The sequence below is a fragment of the Dipodomys spectabilis genome, unplaced genomic scaffold, assembly GCF_019054845.1.
Source record: "Dipodomys spectabilis isolate Male_0828 unplaced genomic scaffold, ASM1905484v1 ptg000081l, whole genome shotgun sequence".
Taxonomy (NCBI): Eukaryota; Metazoa; Chordata; class Mammalia; order Rodentia; family Heteromyidae; genus Dipodomys; species Dipodomys spectabilis.
The window spans coordinates 4120082-4141783 of NW_024870758.1; the positions used below are offsets into that span (position 1 = coordinate 4120082).

A 21702-nucleotide genomic window follows, 5' to 3' on the forward strand; every position below is an offset into this window, starting at 1 on the left:
ATTCATGTTGAGCATCTCTCTCAGCAGCTACTTGGTGTCATTCTGCCCCTCCATCACCCTACCCAGGAGCTTCCCCTGATGCTGACATTCTACCTTTCTCTGACGGGTGCCAGCCGACTCAGTTTGTACATTATCTGCTCCTTGACCTGGAATATTTTCATGACTGCTTTGTCTGAACATGTCCATTTCTCCTCTTGCCTCTGCATGAGTGACTGTATTTCCACGGTGTAGGCAACGCAGTCTCTATGTCTTATACAGGAGAAGCGATTTTTTAATAAAGGATGAAATCAAGTTTGCCAGTGTACGATTATCATTCTATCACCTAATAAACCATAATGGCACGAAGCACTTCTGAATGCAGCAACAGAGGGGCAGAACCACAGATATGCAGTCCTGCAATTCTAAGGAGCTGCTGCCATTTCAGCTCCTCTTCCCCTCCTCTTTCATTCTCACTTTTTATGAGCAAGTACTGTGACATGATGAGGCCACATAACCTTTCTGGAAGATGTTACCGGTAACCACTAGTTATTTGGCTTTCTTTGTGAAGATGGGGCCACTGAGGTAACAACCTACCTTATATTTGATTTCTTATTTCTATACTTTCTGACCCCTCATTTGTGCCAGTCTGAATTGCACTTCCTTAACATAAAAGCTTCTCCTTGGGCTCTGTTTTCTAGGTATCTGTGTGAAAAAAATAAAGCTATTAGCTGAAGTTACCCAAACATCTAATGGACTTCTTTTTAAATTAGGACCACAAACAGAAAGGAACCTTACTTCATTGTTGGTGGGAATGTAAACTTGTTCAACCGCTTTGGAAAACAGTATGGAGGTTTCTCAAAAGACTTCACATAGAACTCCCCTATGACCCAGCAATCCCACTTTTGGGCATTTACCCAAATGTTTACAAACAAGACCACACTAAAGCTACCAGCACAACTATGTTTATTGCAGCATTATTTACCATAGCTAAGATATGGAACCAACCCAGATGCCCCTCAGTAGATGAATGGATCAAGAAAATGTGGTATATATACACAATGGAATTCTATGCCTCCATCAGAAAGAATGACATTTCCCCATTTGTTAGGAAATGGAAAAACTTGTAAAAAATGATATTAAGTGAAGTAAGCCAGGCCCATAGGTCCCATGGTTTCCCTTATTTGCAATATCTAGTATATGTATGAGTCAAGCGGAAAAGGTCAGATAATGTGATGTCAGGAAAATGAACCCTTAGATATGTATTTTAATGTTTTTTTCTTTCATGCATGTGTTTCTAACACATTTATAAGATTATCTCTTTGTTGCTTTGTATGTCCCTCCCCCACAGTATAACCCCTGCTTTCTCTATATTTGATGTCAGTATAACTTGTGGAGGAGATGGGGAAAAACCAGTTGTTTAAGGATACAGGTGGACCGGTTGCAACAATGAGAAGTACAAGTTGTCATGTCCAAAACGAGCTTTACAATGTCGGTGCAGGGGTGGAGGGGAAGGGGGGGGGGGGGAAGGAGAAGGATTGGGGAGGCTGGGAAGGGATGTGAAGGGTAAACAAAGGAGGAGGCTGCAATGCTTGGTAAGAAATGTACGCATTACCCTGCCCGTGTAATTGTAACCCCTCTGTACAGTATGTTCACAAATAAAATAAAATTAAATTTAAAAAAAATAAAAAAGGCAGAATTTCAAAAAAAAAATTAGGACCACAAGACAAGAATTGAGGTGAAGATATTCATCTCATGAGTGTCTGCCATAGTATAAAACCTTTCATCAGGCAGATGGTTGGGCCAAAAAAACCCACTAAATCCTTTCAATTCTAAGCATCTGTTTCTGTGAGACACTACAAAATTTTTCTAATTACCTAGAATATCTGAGTGAGATTGGTATGAAATGTCCTCAAAGAATATTTATTCAGCATGAAGGACATGATGGGAAAATAAGGTTTCATGGCAATAGAGAAAAATCAGAGTTTCACTAGAAACCCTAGCTTAATCCATGTGAGAAAGCATTGAATTCTCTACAAAAGAAAAATAGTGAAAAATAAAAGAAATGTGTGCCCTGTGGCTGTACATGTTCTCTTGGGAGGTGATTATGGATTAGGCTGTTTTATCATGTCGACCTAGATGAATTATGTCCTGTTTTTCTTGTTTAGTCAATTCTGGCTAAGCTCCAGTAACAATGGTCATATTCTGAGAACATAATTTCTGTGGCATAAATTTGTATTTCTACTTCAGTTTCTCTGTTAACTTTAGAAGTATTGCTCAGTAGTGGTTTATTCTCAACCTCGGAGACAAAGAAGCTAAGGAAAGTGTTCCATGAAAGATGTTAATTATTAGAGTGACTGTGGATGAATCCTTTGTTCTCACAGGGTGGAGACTGTGGGGAAGGAACCCAGGTGCGAAGCTTTATCTGTATGGTCCACAGTTCTTCCCTTTCTCATGGAGCTATCCCTGTAGAGGATACACTGTGTGGAGAAATGCCCTTTCAAGATAGCATCCTCAAGCAGCCATGTTCTGTGCCTTGTCCAGGTATGGAATTCTAGTAGTTAGGAGTCATCTTATTTATTTACTTATCTTTTCTATCTGCTTCCTTTTGCTTTCTTTCTGGAGAAACTCTATCTCATCAAATCAAGGATTTTAAGTGTAGTCCATTTCAAATTGTGGTTACCATTTTGGAATATATTATTTCCCCAAAGGAGGTGAAGAAAGTAGAAGGAAAAAGAAGAAAAAAAAATGCTGTGGATTTAGAAGAGTATGAACTGAGCTAAAATCTGTGTTTTATCACTTCAGGCTCTCACTCAAACCAAACCTCCAATCCAACATTTTTTTACAATGCTGCATTTCTTGGTTTTATTCGAAACAGTCATAATTTTTAGCATCTTATGGTAGAATTTTACACTTTTGCTGATTAATTGGAGATAGGGTTTCCAGGTCTTTTCTGTCTGGGTTAATCTTATCAAACCTCACTGAGTACCTAACATTACAAGCATGAGTCACTAGCACCCAGCTGCAAATGATGTCTGTAAACATGATTTCTTTCTCCAGAAAATGGGTTGATCCATTCCATACATAACTGCCAAGAATATTGAGTGAAATGTTCTTTAAGACAAAAGGTGTTTCATTATAGTGACCCCCTTATACCTTTTTATGGAATTTCTATGAATACCCATTTTACAATGCTGTGCTGATCTTTCAAAACTGAGTTACTATAAACTTAACATCTCCTTTTTAAACTTTTTTATTGTCACCAGCAGACATAGATCATTCTCTAGTTATTTTTACTATGTTTTGAAGCAATATAATGGCAATCCAATTTTTGGACCCTCTTAATAAACTAGATTAAACTGAAAATAACTTCATCTTCCTTAGCACTTCCCAATTAGAAAATTGATCCAACTAGAAGGTGTAGTATTGAGACACACTGGCCTCCTACACTTCTACTCAGAGTTTCTGTGCATTCCAGTGAAGTCTAGCACCACATAGTTATTCATGTTGTCTCTCCTATCCTGTTCTACACAACTTTGCAGGAGACTGCCATTTAACTGCATGGTCAGAATGGAGCAAGTGTGAATTAACATGCATTGATGGAAGAAGCTTTGAAACCATGGGTCGCCAATCTAGGTCAAGGACTTTTATAATTCAATCTTTTGAGAACCAAGACAGCTGCCCCCAACAGGTGCTAGAAACTCGTCCTTGTACAGGTAACCCAAAGCGCATTTCAATAGTTAAATCTATTGATCAATGCTCATTCTATGTGTAAGTGGAGAATAACAGAACCACTGTTATCATATTTAATTGCAGGGGGTAAATGCTATCAATACATATGGAAAGCCAGTCTTTGGAACAATAATGAACGAACTGTCTGGTGCCAACGTTCAGATGGTGTCAATGTTACAGGTACTCCTTTCTAAGACTTATCTGGGCTACTGAAAGAGATCTTGAAATGTGATGTATTTTATAAGACAAATTAAGAAGCAGTAAGAGAGTATATGAATTTCATGGTCTTCATGGAAAATCTTCATTATTCTTTTACATCTGGAAAGCAATCCTATGTTAAGTCTCTTAAAATACCATAAATAAAATGTATAATAAGGAACTCAATATATCATGTACAGTTCTGAGTTTTTGTTGGTTGTGGGGCTTGAACTCTGGGCTTGGGCATTATCCCTGTGCTCTTCAGCTCAAGGTGAGCACCACCACACCACTTCCAGTTTTCTAGTGGTTTATTGGAGATAAGAGTCTCGTGGACTTTCCTGCCCAGGCTTGCTTTGAACCATGATGCTAAGATCTCAGCCTCCTGAGTAGCTAGGATTACAGGCATGAGCCACTGGCACCTGGCTTCAATAAAAGTTTTTGAGGACATGTTTCACCATATATTCATGCACTACTATGCTATTGTTTTGTTTTATAAAATGTTTTCCAAAATTGAAATAAAAGGGTTGACATGACAATCAATAATGATTGAATGTATACATTTACATCTTTGCTTTGAATATTTTAGTGAGGTTTTTTATTTCCTACTTAATATCTAAAAATAAGGGGGAAAAGCTCCCTTACTCTTAACAGTAGATACAATTTGATTATAAAAGTGGTCTTCTCAATAATATTAATGATCTTTTATGCCTTTCTGTCAGAGCATATTAAATTGGTACTACAGCTGACAAACAGTTGTATATAGGTCTGGGAGAAGTGTCTGTAGGAAAGTATTATCAGGGCCTCATTTTTCTTGTTTATATGTCCTGCATTATTAGTGCTAGTCTATAGTTTCATCCATATAATTACTTATCTTGGGATACTTTTTCATTTGGTAAGTTGTTAAGACTAAATTGACTCCAAGTCGACCTAACTGGGAGCCCAAAAAGTCTTGTCCTTTTCAGTGTTCTGTGATAACACTCTGTAAAGAATCACACCACAAACTCTGCACCGTGGTTCTTTCTATTGTACCTCATGAGGTCATCTCACAAATAATTTCAGCTCACCAGTATAGTGGGATAAATGATGTTACAGCTTAATGATTAACTTTCAGAAAATGTTTTATAATCTATACAAATTCTAACATTCCTTTTCCAATTACTAAGATCTTCCCCTGGGGTAATTTATTTGGGAGATGACTGGTAACAAAAGTTTCTTTCCCCAAATACACTAGTAACAACACATGGTGAGGATGCTGCTCCTAAGATCCAAAATATCAGTTTTGCTACCAAATGCTCATTCGGGTTTTATTTTGTGATTTAGTTTTGCTTGTGCCACAATTCAGAGTTGATTATTTGTTTCATTGTCAATAATGAGAATTTAGCTGCTTTGTTCCTAGGAAAAATCTAAGTTTATTCTCTGTGCCATCTTGGAATCAAAGTCTTTCTGATGTAGTTACAAAATAGTAAACTGTTATTGACAAACATAGCCAGGCAAAGGTTAGAGTCTATAAATCAGCCAGTATTATATAAATATACTTTAGACATGCTTTTAGTTTAGACATCAACTTCTTAGTCAAATTGTTTTTGGCATCTTGCCACATCTCTTTTACTACCTTGAATTGAGAAAGAACAAACCAGTATTCAGATTACTTTTAGATAACATGCACTATCTCATCACTTTAATTAAACATATCTGCTGAGCAACTATTACTATTGTGACCAACATTTTATTGCCCTTCCTAGACCTTATGAAGAGGTAGAGAGAAAGACAGAGAGAGAGAGAGAGAGAGAGAGAGAGAGAGAGAGAGAGAGAGAGAGAGAGAGAGAGAAAGAGAGAGAGAGAGAGAAAGAGAGAGAGAGAGAGAGAGTTCTGGCTAGTACATCCATAAAATCATTATCAGTATCTTCTACTGTGGTTCCATGAGGCAATTAGTGGTATAGGAGTAGACTAGTACGTAGCTGAGTTGCTCAAGAACTGAAGAAATATACAGATTGTGTCTTCCAGCACATGTGTTTTCTGCTTCTGAATTTAAACAGATGTCCACAACCAACACCAGTTATAATAATAATAATAATAATAACAATAATTAAAAATGAAATACAATTTGAGATTTCATCAGTTTTGCTGATCCTGTCACCCCTAACCTTTGCTCTAGAGCTTAGCTATATACTAATGAACTTGGGGGGAAAACCCACTATAAACATGGTCTGTTGGAACACGCTCTCTCTCATTTTAAACAACACATCCTGGCAAAGACAATAAGATAGAACTAGACCATATTGTTGACATCGCGATTTAAAATAATAATAATGATAGTAATAATAATATTATTGCAAAGTGGTCATTGACATACAAGGGAAATATAACAGTTTTTGTTGTTTTAAAACTGGGAGGAATCTACAGTTAATGGTGGGATTTCTTTTGTAGGAGGCTGCTCCCCTCAGGCACGCCCTGCTGCTATTAGGCAGTGCATTCCAGCCTGCAGAAAGCCTTTCTCCTACTGCACACAGGTGAGCCACATTCCAACTCCTCTACAGGTATTGTAATTGCTTTGTTTTACATAGGCAGTCAGAGATGCTCCTGTCTGCTGCAGCCCACCCAGTGGTTCCACGTGCCCATGACACCATCTAGAGGCAATTGTAGGACTAACATTGCTATGAAGGGTTTCTGTGTAGTGCCATGTATGAAGTAGACTTATTTCTATAGATCTGTTTATAACCAACTGTGGCTTTCAGCTATCCAATTTGTATTGGCTCTATCTACCTATAAGTGTTCTCAATTGATCTATATCTGAATTTTAACATTTCATATATAAGACTATTTAGAAAGATATAAAGGCTGCTTATATTTGATAGGAATTAATAATTTTTAGTGGAGGAAACTAAAGGAATGATGCCATTGTCAAAAAAAGAGAAATGTACTCATTATTTGAATTATGAAATGATAGCCCATCTGTATAATACCTTAATAATAACAATAAAACTATTTTTTAAAATTACTTTTTATGCCGGGCGTCGGTGGGTCTGTATGAGTAGCTAGGAACTGAGGATCATGATTCAAAGCCAGCACTGGAAAGAAAAGTCTGTGAGACTCTTATCTCCAATAAACCACCACCAGGAAACTGGAAGTGGTGCTATGGCTCAAGTGGTATAGCGTTAGCCTTGAGCTAAAAAGTTGAAGTTCAGCGCCCAGGCCCAGAGTTCAGGCCCCATGACCAAAAAAAATTACTTTTTATAATTTATTATATGACAATTATAGTGGAAGTAAATTTTTAGTTGATTTTAAATATGATTATAGTTTCAAAAAAGTAGAAATTTTGTTGCTTTTTAACCCCTATACATCTCATTTAGTACTGCTTAGGAATTAATAGCAAATGTGTAGCATATTGTGCACTTAATAGTACTCAGTGTATATATAGTTTTAAAAGGTTATAGTACAATGTTCAACAAGAAACATACCTTACTCATGTAACTGTAACCCTTCTGTACAGCATCTTTACAATAAAATAAAAAATTAAAAAGGCTATAGTAAGGAAGGAAGTCCCTATTTGTAGTAATATTTGTGGTAGTCTCATTCTGAAAATAATTTGATTAAAATAATCCAAGTTTTAATCCTGTTTTGTATCTCTTCTATTTCAAGTTAGATTTATACTTGAAGGTGAGTTGATATTTTTTCTTTTCTTTTCTTTTAATTGTGAAAATACGGTACAGAGGGTTTACAATTACATGGGTAAGATAATGAGTACATTTCTTATCAAGCATTGTTGCCTATTTTTAACACAGAAAAGATAATGGGTAAAATTACAGAAATGAATAAAAGAGGAAAAAGGCCATAAGGAGTAGATGCATTTGGAACAATATTGTTTGCAAGTGGAAGTTGTAGCTTTCCAATGAGTCTCTAGATGCCCACTTTAATAAAACACAAATTGTACTTTTTCTTGAACTTTTGGTCTATATGACTTACTGATCAGAGATTTTCTTTCAGGTTGACAATAAAAATATATTTAGGAAAGATAGCTTAAATAGATGTTCATATAATGTATATGTATATCTAGTTAATTAGATATCTGCACTGAACTTCATATTATAGCATCAATTAAAACCAACTGAAAATTATTATGTGAATATATCCTGTACTGAACATGGGTAGCTATTTACAACATTTGCTCTTTTGACCTTTTTGGTTTTGTAAAAGATCAATATCCTTGCTTGTTGTAAGTATCTATTGCACCCTAATCATGTTTAGTTAACTGCTGATTATCTAATTAGGCTGACTTGTTGATGAGGATTGGCATAAGTAATAATAGGAGGTTAGTATCTGTTTGAAAAATGCCAGCTAATCTTAGAAAAGAAATCATAATACCAAACCCAGGGATTTAGGATCTTAATGCTTTTACTTTTGTATTCTTCTCTGGTATCTGTTTACGTGAGGAAGGGCAGTCATTTTCAGGTTCACTCTTAGAAAAAGATAGGAATCTGTCTATCACCGCTCATCATAGTGAGCTCTACAAAGACATTCATTACACCTTAAAATGACCAGCAAGTGTCACAAAATATTAAAAAAGGTCATATTATTACAATGCCAACTAGGGATGTGAGATAGGCTGACACTCAAGCTACAGTCTAAATAACACAGTAATTTAGGAGCTACAATTGGTTGTTCACACCTCTAATCTCAGCACTGAGGAAGCTAAAGCAGAAAATAATGAGTTCAAAGCCAGCACAAGCAACAAAGCAAGCTCAAGACCAGCCTGTGCTCGTCTGTAACAGCTGTAACAGGCTTCCAATATAAAACAAATTCTTATGCCAATATTCTACCATAAGGAATCCTAATTAGGTGCATCACATATTAATTATTATTAACTAATACCTTGTACATCCAACTGGTAGCACTAGCCATATGATGGACCACAGATATTACAGCAAGTCATTTATTCATTCACTTAGTTGAAGGAGCAACTTTAGTTATCTCTTCAATGCCTACTACAACAGCTTTCATTATATTCATATTTTATCTCTCTTGACTAATCTTGTATTTTCTATAGCTCTAATTCTAGTGATGTATTCCCTGCATTAGTCAATATCTTCATTATAACACTTAGTGACCTATAGCAAACTTACACATACATCATGGGAAGGAAGCTCTTCAGTACAATACTTGTCTAGCACATGCAAGGCCCTGGATTTGATTTCCAGTACAATAATAATAATAGCAACAATAAATTTAATAGATAATATGCTATTGTTTCCGTGGCCATGTGCCTTTCATGAAATCTTTTTCCTGCACTTGGCTGCTCTCTAAGGAGCAGAGAGATACTGCCAGAGAGTTAGAGGTCAATGGTGGAAAATTGATAGTGATATTCAGATTTCAAAGAGCCTCAAATGCCATTTGAGAATATGCAGAAACCTTGCTTCCACTTCCGGGGATGAAAGTGAAGTTGGAATCAGTAGATAGGTCTCAAAAACCATTGAGGAAAGGAAAGAAGATAATTTGATTAAATAGCATTAACAGTTCAAAAAAGGAGAAGACATAGTTGATATACTTTATTCACAAATAATTTTGAGCTCATACTTGAAAGGCATCACTATTACAAATGCATTAGAAAATCCTGGAAGTTATTAAATGCTGGCTTTAGTATTCAGAAAGATGAAATATAAATTTCATTTCCATCTTACGGGAACTCAGTTGCTAAAAACCCTAACTTTTCATAATATATAGTGCAAATATTAAGCAATTCCATCACTTAAATTGCTCCTTATTCATTTGTTCAACTGTGTAACCATTAAAATATTTCCTGTGTTGCAGGGTGGGGTCTGTGGTTGTGAGGAGGGTTACATAGAGATAATGAGATCAAACGGCTTCCTAGATTACTGCATGAAAGTACCAGGTTCAGAGGACAGAAAAGCTGATGTGAAAAACCTCTCTGGGAAAAATAGACCTGTGAATTCAAAAATACATGATATTTTTAAAGGATGGTCTCTTCAGTTACTTGATCCAGGTATGTTCCAGTTATGAATAAGAAATGCAAATATTCTCGTGGAAGTGGGTCATATTTTACCATTATTCAGTATGGGTAGAATGGAGGAGAAAGAAAAGAATAATAAAGAAAGAAGACACAGTCGGGTGCCGATAGCCCACGCCTGTAATCCTAGCTACTCAGAGGCTGAGATCTGAGGATCATGGTTCAAAGCCAGGCCGGGCAGGAAAGCCTGTGAAACTCTTATTTACAATTAACCACCAGAAAGCTGGAAGTGGCACTATAACTCAAGTGGTAGAGCGCTAGCTTTGAGCTGAATGGCTGAGGGACAGCACCCAGGCGCAGAATTCAAGCCCCACGAAGGACAAAAAAAAAAAAAAAAGACAATAATTTGGTTCAAGCTTTCTCTCATTTTTGTATTGTCTGATGCATAGTTCCCTTTAACTCTCAAATATTTTCATTGGTCTTTGAGTGCTAGTCTGCCAAAATAACATTCTTGGAAACACTTGTTAATTGTAAATTATTTCTGATGCTATGACTGGGTTCACATATATAATTATAATTAAAGGGAAACCCTGGAATAGAAAGTGAGAAACTTTTAGGAAATCTAAAGAGATCTTGTGTGAGAAACATTACTGAAATTGCTAAATACCACTTGACTGGCACTGGAGCTTAAACATGCCTGACTAGTGACCAGATATAATTTCTTAACATCCCAGGATCTCAGTTTCTTTATCAATAAAACTCATTCAGAAGCATCTGCCCTGCTATACTGTGAGGATAATTGCACTGTCAGCCCTAAGGGCTCAGAAATTAGAGCTTTGCCATAAAGAACAGGAAGGAAAATGTATTGAATGTGCTCTGTATTCTTCTTGGTTCTGTACTGGCTGCTTCTGTTGCATGAATCATCATATTGCAGCCTTGCAACCTAAAGGATATTATCAGCCGCATTTGAAAGATCAGGGAGCTGAAACTGGCAGTTCCAACTGATTTTTATCAAGTCCCACCATCAACACTGACAGAAAGAGGTTTACAAAAAGTTGGCTCATCTAAGCCCGTATGTGAATTTTGTGAAGTGGGCAGAAGGGAAAAGCAAGAGTCTACATGTCTGTCAGTCATATTGTTTCCAAAAGTGGAATATAACGGGCAAGAAATGGGAAAAAAGAGAAAAATAAAGCTCATACTAGTATGCTTTAGGGACTTTTCTTCCTTAGCCTTAGCCTTAAAAGAAATATATCTCTAACATGTTTAAATGAAGCAAAAAACAGAGCCCAGGTGCTAAGCACTCTAGATCTAATTGGGGAAATAATATTTACACACCTCAACCAACTTCTAAGGATGAGTACCATATTTTATTCAACTTTTAATTTCTCTATATGTCTTGGAATGCCAGAGGTGTTTTAAAACATCTCATTAGCTTGATGAATGATCTAGGAGTAGATACAAATTTAACGAATGATGATATGAAAAGCAGACCCTATTTCTGGAAAAGAATTAGGTCCAGGACAATTTATCTTCAAATCTACCTGTGAAGTCCTAAATATTGAGACCAAGCATAGACTGTATGGGTCTCAATAAATCATCAATAATAATCCTGTGTATTAATGTTTGTGTCATATCTGTGAATTCAGTTATACACATAAGTACACACTTAGTATGTTTTTAGTCTTGGAGCTCATAATTTTTACTATGTTCTAATGTTGAAGAATAAAATGAGAGCATTATATACAGGAGGGCAGTTTGGCTATTCTAATACATTTTCCTAATACACATTTTTACCAAAAATATTTATCTTTCAAATTTGTTCTTCAGATACATACACATGACACCATTAAAGAATTTCTTAATCATAACATGATTGCTTGTAACAAAATATAAGCAGAAATGACCCAAATGCTCATTAATAGCATCACATAAAACAAAAATGAGATACAATTGTTGAATGTTATCTCATAAGTTCTATTAAAATTAGATAAATGTGCTTTTGTGAACTAACGTAGAAATATATACAACTTGAATTGCTTCGCAAAAAAAGTACAAATCAAAATAAATGATGTGCATCAAGTGGGATTTTGAAAGATGTGTGTATGTGTGTGTACATATTCAGATGTTTGGATATTCAGATTAAAATGGAGAAACATACACACATATACACACACATAAGAATAACTAGCAATAGTGCTAGCTTCCAAGTAAGAAAGTTAAAAAGTAGTAAAACGACATTTTATTTAGCTTATCTTAGTTATACACATGTTCATATTGCATTCTAATGCATGTCCTTCCCTCTGTTAAAAGTATACTTTCACTATCGTTTTTAATAGTTTGAAGTTTTATTTTAAACATTGTATTATTTTAAACATAGTTGGAGTTTAAAACCAGTGGTTCATCAATTTTGTGAGTCCTTGTAGGTAAAGTAATATAAAGGGTGATTTTTGTTCAAGCAAGGTATTTGTTTGTTTTTGTTTATGTTTCCAATGTAAAAACTGAAATAGATAATTTAATCATTAGTATTTCAAAGAAGTCAGAATCAAAGCTTTTTTTAAAAAGATAGCTATCTTTTTCACTTGGGAGCTATCACAGTCTTATTCTCTGTGAATCTTTTTTGTTTTGATCAAAATTTCCAAGTACCTGACATACACACACACACACACACACACACACACACACACAAAACCGAAGAACATCATTGTTTTGATTTGCTATGCTTCTTTTGCTGAGTATTATAGATTGTATATATTTCCATGCTAGTTTGTAAAAGGAAGTCTACCTAATTTTAATATATCCATAAGCAGTTTGCACCACATTTTTGTTTTTTCATTTTTGTATTTATGGGTATTTAATTTGTTTCTACTCACTTGCTATGGGTATTTAATTTGTTTCTACTCACTTGCTATAACAAGCAATCTTGTAAACTTTACACGATCATAGGAAAGAAATCATTACTATGTGGAAACTCATTTTGAATGATTTAGGCTTAAAAATATCTTCTAAGAAGAAAAACTGATAAGTAGTAATATAACTGAAAGTCATTGTGATTTTATTCAGTTATTGTTGAGCATCTTTACAATAAAATAAAATTTAAAAGATATTTGCATTATTTTTTGTTTATTTTTGTTTTTGTTTTGTTGTAGGTTGTGGGGCCTGAACTCTGGGCCTGGGCACTGTCCCTCAGCTCTTCAGCTCAAGGCTAGCGTCACTTCCGGTTTGTGAGTGGTTTATTAGAGATAAAAGTCTCACAGACTTTCCTGCCTGGGCCTGGCTTTGAATCCAGATCCTCAGATCTCAGCCTCCTGAATAGCTAGGATTACAGGCATGTGCATTGTTTTTCATCCCAAAGAAGTTTAAGAATAAGATGCAAGACTGACACTGGTGATTCATACCTGTAATCCTAGTTACACAGAAGGTCAAGATCTGAGGTTCATGATTCAAAGCCAGCCTAGACAGGAAAGCCTGTGAGACTCTTCAATTACCACCAAAAATCTGGAAGTGGAGATATAGTGGTTCAAGTGGTCCGATGTCAGCCTTGAACAGGACAAGCTAAGAAACAATGCCAGACTCTTGTATTTCTCTGTGCTGGCACAAAATGGATGCCAATGATGAAGGAGAAGGAGGAGGTGGTGGTGGTGGTGGAGGAGGAGGAAGAAAGAGAGAGAAAGATGCAGATATGTGTATTTTGGACCTGTGGTTAATGAATTCCTGAAATTGTAAATTTAGTTATCCATGAAATAGGGAGAAAAAGCCAGGTGGAATGGTTCATGCCTGTAACCCTCTGAAGGCTTAGATTAAGAGCATCATAATTCATGGCCAACCTGGGAAAGAAAGTTCACACCTCTCATCAGAAATCATTGGGTGTGGTAATATACAACTATCATCCCAGCTAGGCAGAAAACAGTAAGCATACTGGACCAGGCGAAAAAAAATACACAACATACCTCAAAATTAAAGCAAGCCGGGCACTGGTGGCTTATGCCTGTAAGCCAAGGTACTCAGGAACCTGAGTTCTGAGGATCTGCTTCATGAGACACTTATCTCCAATTAAACACTAAAAAGCTGGAAGTGAAGCTATGGCCCAAGTGTTGGAGTGATTCATAGCCTTGAGAAAAAAAGCTCAGGGATGGTGTCCAAGCTCTGATTTCAAGCCCCAGGACTAGCATGTGTGTATGGGGATGGGTATGTGTGTGTGGGGGGGGGGTGTGCATGCACACACACACACACACACACACACACACACACACACACACACACACACACACACACACCACTCATCTGGCAAGTGCAAGTTTCTAAATTCAAACCCTAGTATTGATGAAAGAGAGAGATAGAGAGATAGAGAGAGCGGGGGAGGAGAGGGAGAGTGAGGGAAGGAGGGAGAGAGAATATTCTAAGAGAAACAATGTATGTCTATCATATTTAAGAGAACCATACATATATTCAAATAATACCTTACATAGAAAAGTTACAAAATAGAAGAACATACAGAATATTTGGTGATTCTGTTTTATCTAACTTTGGGAGTTATGAAATTCTAAATAATATATTCATGTATGCACATGGTCATAATTTCACAGTAATTTGGCCAAATGTTTCATTGGTCTGGTTATGTGGGTTTTGTTTATCCAATGTTATTTAGAAAGCAGAGCTAGTAAAACAATCATACTAGTTTTATTTGCACAAAGAATTAAGAGATGCCCAGAATAGCCCTTTTATTTACTTTACATTGTTTATGTGGACAAAATGCTTTGCAAATGTATGTAGGTTATATAAAGATTATAAGCAGCTTCTAATAAAATAGCCTGCCAGTTAATTTAATGAAGTAATAATCACCAGTGTTTGGTAGTTGTAAAACAAATATCAAATATTACTAATTATAATACAGTCAAAAATCAAATTCATTAATTATATTATAATTGACTATGTGTCAAGTATACATACATTTATTACTATGGAAATTTCAGAATTGAGGTAATTTTTTAAAATTATACTTATATACGTGCAACTATAATGTAATGTTTTTGAGGGCTCACTTCCTAAATATTAAGGTGATAGACACTGTTTATATCTGTATAAATCCATAAATAATACTACAAAGTAATACAAGTTTGTTTTTTCACAAACATAGTTTCTAGTAGATAACTCATATTCCTTCGATGTTCAAGAGAGAGCTTTGTTGGTTCCTTATCATGTATGGCAATTCACAGAGTCTGCCAAAACACTGCTTGGCATGAGAGGTTAGTTAGCTCTGATGCTGTTCATTTCAAGTTCTGAACCGATCATCAGCATGGGGCTGCCAGACAGCATGTTACTTTCTCCAATACTGTAGACTTCTGGACACTAAACTTGCTATGTCAACTCTTTCTTAAACAGATGGCCGAGTAAAAATTTGGGTATATGGCGTTTTCGGTGGTGGTTTTCTTATCATGATTTTCCTAGTATTTACTTCCTACTTTGTTTGGTAAGTACTCACAAGTATACAGTTTTCATGTTATGCTTATATAAGAGACAGGTTGTTTTAACAGGAAATATACTTTATGTTCATTGGCCATTATGACAGGACCCTTGAGTCTGTAAATCTTTTCCTGAAGTAGAAGGTGTGAATAGTAGAAAGAGGGGACTTATGTCAACAGCATTATCATTTGATATCACATTTTGAATTAGATTATATATAAGAACATATATGACATAAATCCTTAGTTAGGACTTTTTCATTAACATTTTGATTTATGTTGGTAGTTTCCAACGCCATGTGTGCTGGCATCTCATAGGATGCTTAAAACCTATATCCAGAGATTCTCATGTAGTTACTTTTGGCTATTTTAGTTTTTTAATTATGTCATAACATCTGGATTTATAAAAGCTCCTAGATAATTCTAATGAATCATCCATGAAATCTGAGAACACTATAGATGATTTTAGCTCTTAGATTTTGTTCTTAACCTGATCATTCTGATTAGTTTGGCTAAACTAATTAATTAATTCAACCTACTTCTTAACCATTCTAAATATCAGTGCCAATCTAGGTGATGATGGCTCAGTCCTATAATCCTAGCTACTCAGAAGGCTGAGATCTGAGGACTGTGGTTCAAAGCCAGCCTGGTCAGAAAAATCCATAGGACTCTTTTCTCTAATTAACCACTAAAAGCCAAAAGTGGAGCTGTGGCTTGAGTGGCTGAGCACTGGCCTTGAGCAAAGGTCAGGAACAACACCCAAGTCCTGAGTTCAAGCCCAAAATGGGCAGAAAAAAAGAAATAACTTTGCCAAGGAGCAAAACAAGGGGTTATAGTCATTGTCATTGACTAGCGATAAAAGAAATGTTAATTGGCTGTCAATTCCAGGAAATCTATTTTTTATGTAACTAGTTCCTAAAAGTGTATTATTCTCATGAAATTATAATGAGTTTATTATACACAGTACATTGTAGTTGATGTCCAATTCCTAAAACAAGAAACACACCAATACCCTTGAACATTTTCTAATAGGAAAGAATATTTTGCTGGGAAAGGATGGGAAGGGTAAAACAAAGGAGGAGGCTACAATCCTTGATAAGAAATATACTCACTATCTTGCCCATGTAATTGTAACCCCTCTGTACAGTATTTTCACAATAAAATAAATAAATAAAAGAATATTTTATTAGTTTCCAAGGGGAAAAAAAACATGTGTGTCAGTCCTGGAGCCCAAACTCACTCCAGTCCTGAGCACTGGAACTGAGCTTCTTTGCTCAAGGCTAGCACTCTACCACTTGAGCCACAGCTTCATTCCTAACTTTTTGGTGGTGCATAAGAGAGAAGAATTTCACAAACGTTTCTATCCAAACTGGCTTTGAATCATGATCCTTAGATCATGATTCTCATGAGTAGCTAGGATTAACAGCATCTGGCTCAAAGAAAAAATAGTAAGGATTATTTTTTCATGAGATCAAAGTGTTATTTCATTTTCTTCAAATTATTGTACTTATATTTATCATCTGACATATTTTTTATTTCCTTTAGAATTTTTACCAAATTTTAATCTTGATTCAAATCTAGCCTTTGTATATTTAATCTAAAATTCCGTTTCCAAGGCTTCACGGGTTTTTAAATCTCTACTCTTAGGGAAAGTCAGGAATGAAAATAAAATGGCTTTAATTCTTTCTGCCACCTATTGTGAAAAAAATTAAACCCATGTGAAATTGGATTTTTATCCAGCTAACGTTGCTAGAATGTTATACTGAAAAGTTATATCTTCAGTTAGTCATTCACTTGATAATGAAATTATTTGGCAAATTTATATGCTTCAATTGATAAATTCGGTGAGTAATGCCTAGCTCCATTCTTAATGAGTAAATGTGAATTGAAAGCTTAGTATGAGGTTTAGATTGGTAAGAAGCAATTACCACCACAAAAGACTTAGAAAAAGAGGGAAATTTAAAACTGTGACAAAAGATATGCATTCAGTTAGAAACTGCTCTTGAAGCAATAGGCCAATATAGTACAGATAATTCAGTAGGTGGTTGGCAAAAACTTCTAATGACACATACATTCATTCCCAAATCCAGGTTCTAATTTTCTCCTCTTCCTTAATATGTCTAAGAGATTGAAAATTAACACATAATATACATAAATTTTACCTCTTTTTTCTTTCTTTATTTCCTTAAAGTTATTTTCTATCCTGTTTGATTTCTTCAACAAATATTTAGTAAGCTCTTTTCTGTTTAACTTTAAACGCTTGGATTTTAAGTAGTTATATCACTGAAGTCTGGTAACAAACAATTTACCATAAATTTTTTAGTTCTAAACAGTACAATTTCCCTGCCCACACATAAATATTCATGTACCACATTTCTCACATATTCTCATGCTCCTGATAATCCCCCATAAGACTTACATAACAGCCCCTTATTTGAATTTCTTTATCCTCTCTTCTTCAATCTAGAGCCTAAAACACAGAGCTCCAGGTGATCAACCTCTGTCCTACTCACAGATAGGGCTATCACATCCCACTGACAGCAAAATCGTAGTCACCTTCCATTCTACTTTGTTAGCCAGCTGACTAAAGTCTTTCATGATTAGAGCCTAAGGAGCTCTTCTGATTTCATTTTCCTATAAGGCCCTATGTCCTGGAAAATCTAATAGATAGATAGATAGATAGATAGACTTTAAGATATTTGTCTTATTTTCCTCTGAGGAAAATAAAATGCCAAAAACAAAAACATTTGACGGACCTAAATATTTTTCAATTTAGATAAAATAGTCTTTTATTCTGATATTCAGTCAATTGCATTTAATTAGACAGTTCCATCAACAATCATATATTAAATATTAATATCTCATTCTAAATCAGCTTCTCCAATTTTATATTTAGAAGAGTTGTAGTCAATTCCTCCCATTCATCTTTCAGGTCAGTCACAGACATTTCTTCTTGCCCCCTAGTCACAAGCAAGTCTGCTTTCCCATTTTTCATGATCAGGTGCATCCTTTCCATCCATGTTGCATGAGTATTTCTCTGAATCTATCTGTGCTGCCGTTTGAGAGCTTTCATCCTTAGAATGAGTCATCTACTCATATTTCTTAGGGAAGACCATTATTTTATTTGTTCTCTGTGTGTGGAATAAAAGCTTTGTCCTATTGCAAAAGTTACTCTCCTAATATACAGGAATTTGTGTCTGCTTTCTGAGGGAAAACTTGGGGATGACACCAGTTTCTATTAGGACCCTTTACCCTTCCAGTTTCACAAGACACTGCTGTGTCTGTGCTGTCATCCATCTGTTCATCTAGAAGGAACTCTTCATCGCCAGTCCTTGGCACTGGACAATTTCCTCAGGGGAAACTTAAAATACCAACCTTTTCCTTGTCCAAACAATCTGGAATAACCCATCCATTTCCCCACCCCAATGACATATACTTCATTCTGACTTTCATAGTCCTTTTGTTCCAAAGCTCCAAGGGCTTTGCTAGTTTTATTAATTTTGTACAGCACTAAATTGATAATTATCTATTTAACACATGAGTTAGTAGATAAATAAATGAGTAGATGAGCAAATACTAAAGTATTGTCTGTGAGAAAAAAAGACCTACAATTTGAAAGGAACATATCTAACATTAATGTTAAGCACAAAACAGTTTAGTTTGCCTTCTCTAATCCTTCTAATGGCCTAATGAGATACTGTTATTATCCCCATTAGAGTGAGAAAATAATTAATCCTCAGAGAAATTAAATAACATTTCAGCAGTCAACAATCTCACAGAGACAATTCTAGCTTTGCTTAACCTCAAAATTCAGGCTTCATTTTTTTATGTGTGTGCTGATCCTGGGGCTTGAACTCCAGATCTGGGTGTTGCTCCTGAGCTTTTGCACTTAAGGCTCACACTCTGCCATTTGAGCCACCATTCCACTTGTGGCTTTTTGGTGGTTAATTGAAGATAAGATTCTCACAGACTTTTCTTCCCAAGGTGACTTTGAACTACAATCTCAAATTTCAGCTTCTTAGGCAGCTAGAATGATAACCATGGGTTTTCAGTACCCAGAAATTCAGGCATTTTTGACCATTCTTTCAGTCTGTATGTTTTATTTTCTTTGCTTAAGAACCAAAACTCTTCAGATAATGGCAGGATCTCCCTTCTTTCCAAGCTTGAGAATGATGGCCAAACTTCCATAAGCCTGCCTTCCACGAGTAGTTGCCCAAACAAAAGTTGCTTGCTTTAATCACATTTTTAATTTCTACTGGCCTAGGGCTTAAACTCCATGATGCTGAGAAGTAGTATCAGCAGCTTGACTGTCAAGCTGAGATGAGCTTGCTTTTCTTTTCTGAATGCATTTTTGTCATTCGAAAAAAATGCAAATGACAGGGCTGGCAGTGTGGCTCAAGAAAGAAAATGTCCATTTTCCTAAAATGGAAATGACATCAGAAGAGGTCACTTTAAAATTTGTCAGTCAATGATGTCTTACAGCTGGAACTGCAAAATGTTGTGCTCACTCTTGAAGTTGTGGTGGCTGTCAAGAGCACTCTATTAGGAAAAGTGATGATCTGGACCTCAGCTCAACAGGGGAGAAGTATGTGATGTATTAGAGATGTCGGCTTGGCACAGGACGATTGCTGGTGATGGTGGTCTGTGTGCCAGCCATTTGTGAGACCTTAGTTCATGTAAAAGAGGAAAGCAATCATACTTTTTCTGGTTGAGAAGTTGGGGAGAGAACAAAATGAGAACGAAAATTCTTTCTTGAAGAAAAAGTGGAGTTGAGTAAGGGAGAAGAACAGATACCAAGGCTCTGAAAGCAAGTGTCCTAATTGCCAGCTTTGCACAAATCCCTCTTCATAGGGGGCTTCTGAACTGGGTTGCAAGTGCTATAAAATCATGGCTGCCCAGCAATGCACCACTATATGCAGCATTCAGCATTATAGCATTATAGCATTATAGCATTCAGAAATACAGTGATTTGTTTTAAATGCCATAGGAATTCTCAACTCCCTCACATTCACAATTGAGATGTTAGGATCTGTTCACTGAGATGATACAAACTATGAAATGATTCACAGTTGTTAAAGTCCTCATTACAGTGTTCTCAGCAACCATTGCCCACTAGGGTCCAGGTCTTCTGTTCTCTTCAGAACTGGATACAATGTCCTTAATTCTTCATAGAAGACCAGTATGAAAACATCTGTGTATATTTTTAACATTAGTTTCCAATCTCTACTAGAAAGGCTGGCCAAATTGACCTGCCTCTCAGTCAGTACTATTGTCTCCTTATACACATATAGTCATTTCCGGTCTTCAACTTTACTCTGATTCTCAACTTCAACTCAACTGATCACTACCCTTTAGCAAAGATAACTTAAGGATGAATTGCCAAAAGAGTGTTTCAAGCATTTATAATTTTTCTTCCTTCTTTCCTGTTGCCTCTTCTTCTCCACTTCTCCCTTCCACTTCCCCCTCAAAAAAACCTAAACGTTAGACTGACAGGGAAAAATTTTATTGACATTTCAGATGAAAGTCCTTGTACTCTTTTGCCATTACAATAACAGACAACATCACTAGGGTAGATACACAAGGTGTCATATCTAGGTGATTCCATCAGTATGGTTTTTCAGATCTTTTCAGTGCTAGATATTAGAATTCCCAATATCCATTTTGAAACCCTGTTTATTATCCATGTCAGAGCCTGAGTCCAGCATATAATTAGAGAATATACTTCTAGATTTAAATGGATAAGGTTAAATTGATTGTTATACATATTATATATATATATATATATATATATAACTATTTAATATCCCTTTGAGAACTGCAAGATCCTTTCTGAGAAGCAGGATATCAGAGGCTGAGACTTTCTATGCAGAAGATTCTCAATCATGCATTTGCCTGTCTTTAAGGTTTGTGGAAGTTGTTTGCCATCTGAGCCCAATGGTCCACAAATCCTCAGAGCATGGCTTTCCAGGTGCAGTGGAAAGGACCATTAATAGAACCTATGGTTCATTTAAGTGGCTTGTAAAAAAATAATTTTATTTTCTTAGCTTCTGTGACTTGTTTCAAACATCACCCCTCCCCCAAATTAATTTCATACCTTCAATTGGAACTCAAAAATTTAAATCAGGAGATCTGCCCTATGACTCTTTTAATTTTATCTAACATTTTACTGTATTAGAATTCATATAGCATTCACCACTGTTACCATAAAGTGAAAGAAACTAGACACAAAAGGCCACAGATGGTAATGATTCTACTTATGTGAGATGCCTGGAAATAGACAAATCCATAGAGGCAGAATGTTGATTAGCAGCTGCCAGGGTAGATGGGGAGGGGCAGGCAGGGAGAGACTGCTTGGTGAGAACAGAATTGCCTTCT

At 35.9% G+C, this 21702-nt stretch overlaps 1 protein-coding gene across 1 annotated transcript in view; it reads left to right on the top strand.

Annotated features, from left to right (window-relative positions):
* The window catches only part of Thsd7b (thrombospondin type 1 domain containing 7B), an 817905-nt gene that overhangs the window by 794237 nt on the left and 1966 nt on the right, over window positions 1-21702 (top strand). Inside the window, exons 21-26 of the mRNA XM_042683500.1 lie at window positions 2361-2520; window positions 3519-3692; window positions 3793-3888; window positions 6334-6416; window positions 9712-9904; window positions 15248-15335. Coding sequence (XP_042539434.1) covers window positions 2361-2520; window positions 3519-3692; window positions 3793-3888; window positions 6334-6416; window positions 9712-9904; window positions 15248-15335 — 794 coding nt within the window. The remainder of the gene's footprint in view (window positions 1-2360; window positions 2521-3518; window positions 3693-3792; window positions 3889-6333; window positions 6417-9711; window positions 9905-15247; window positions 15336-21702) is intronic.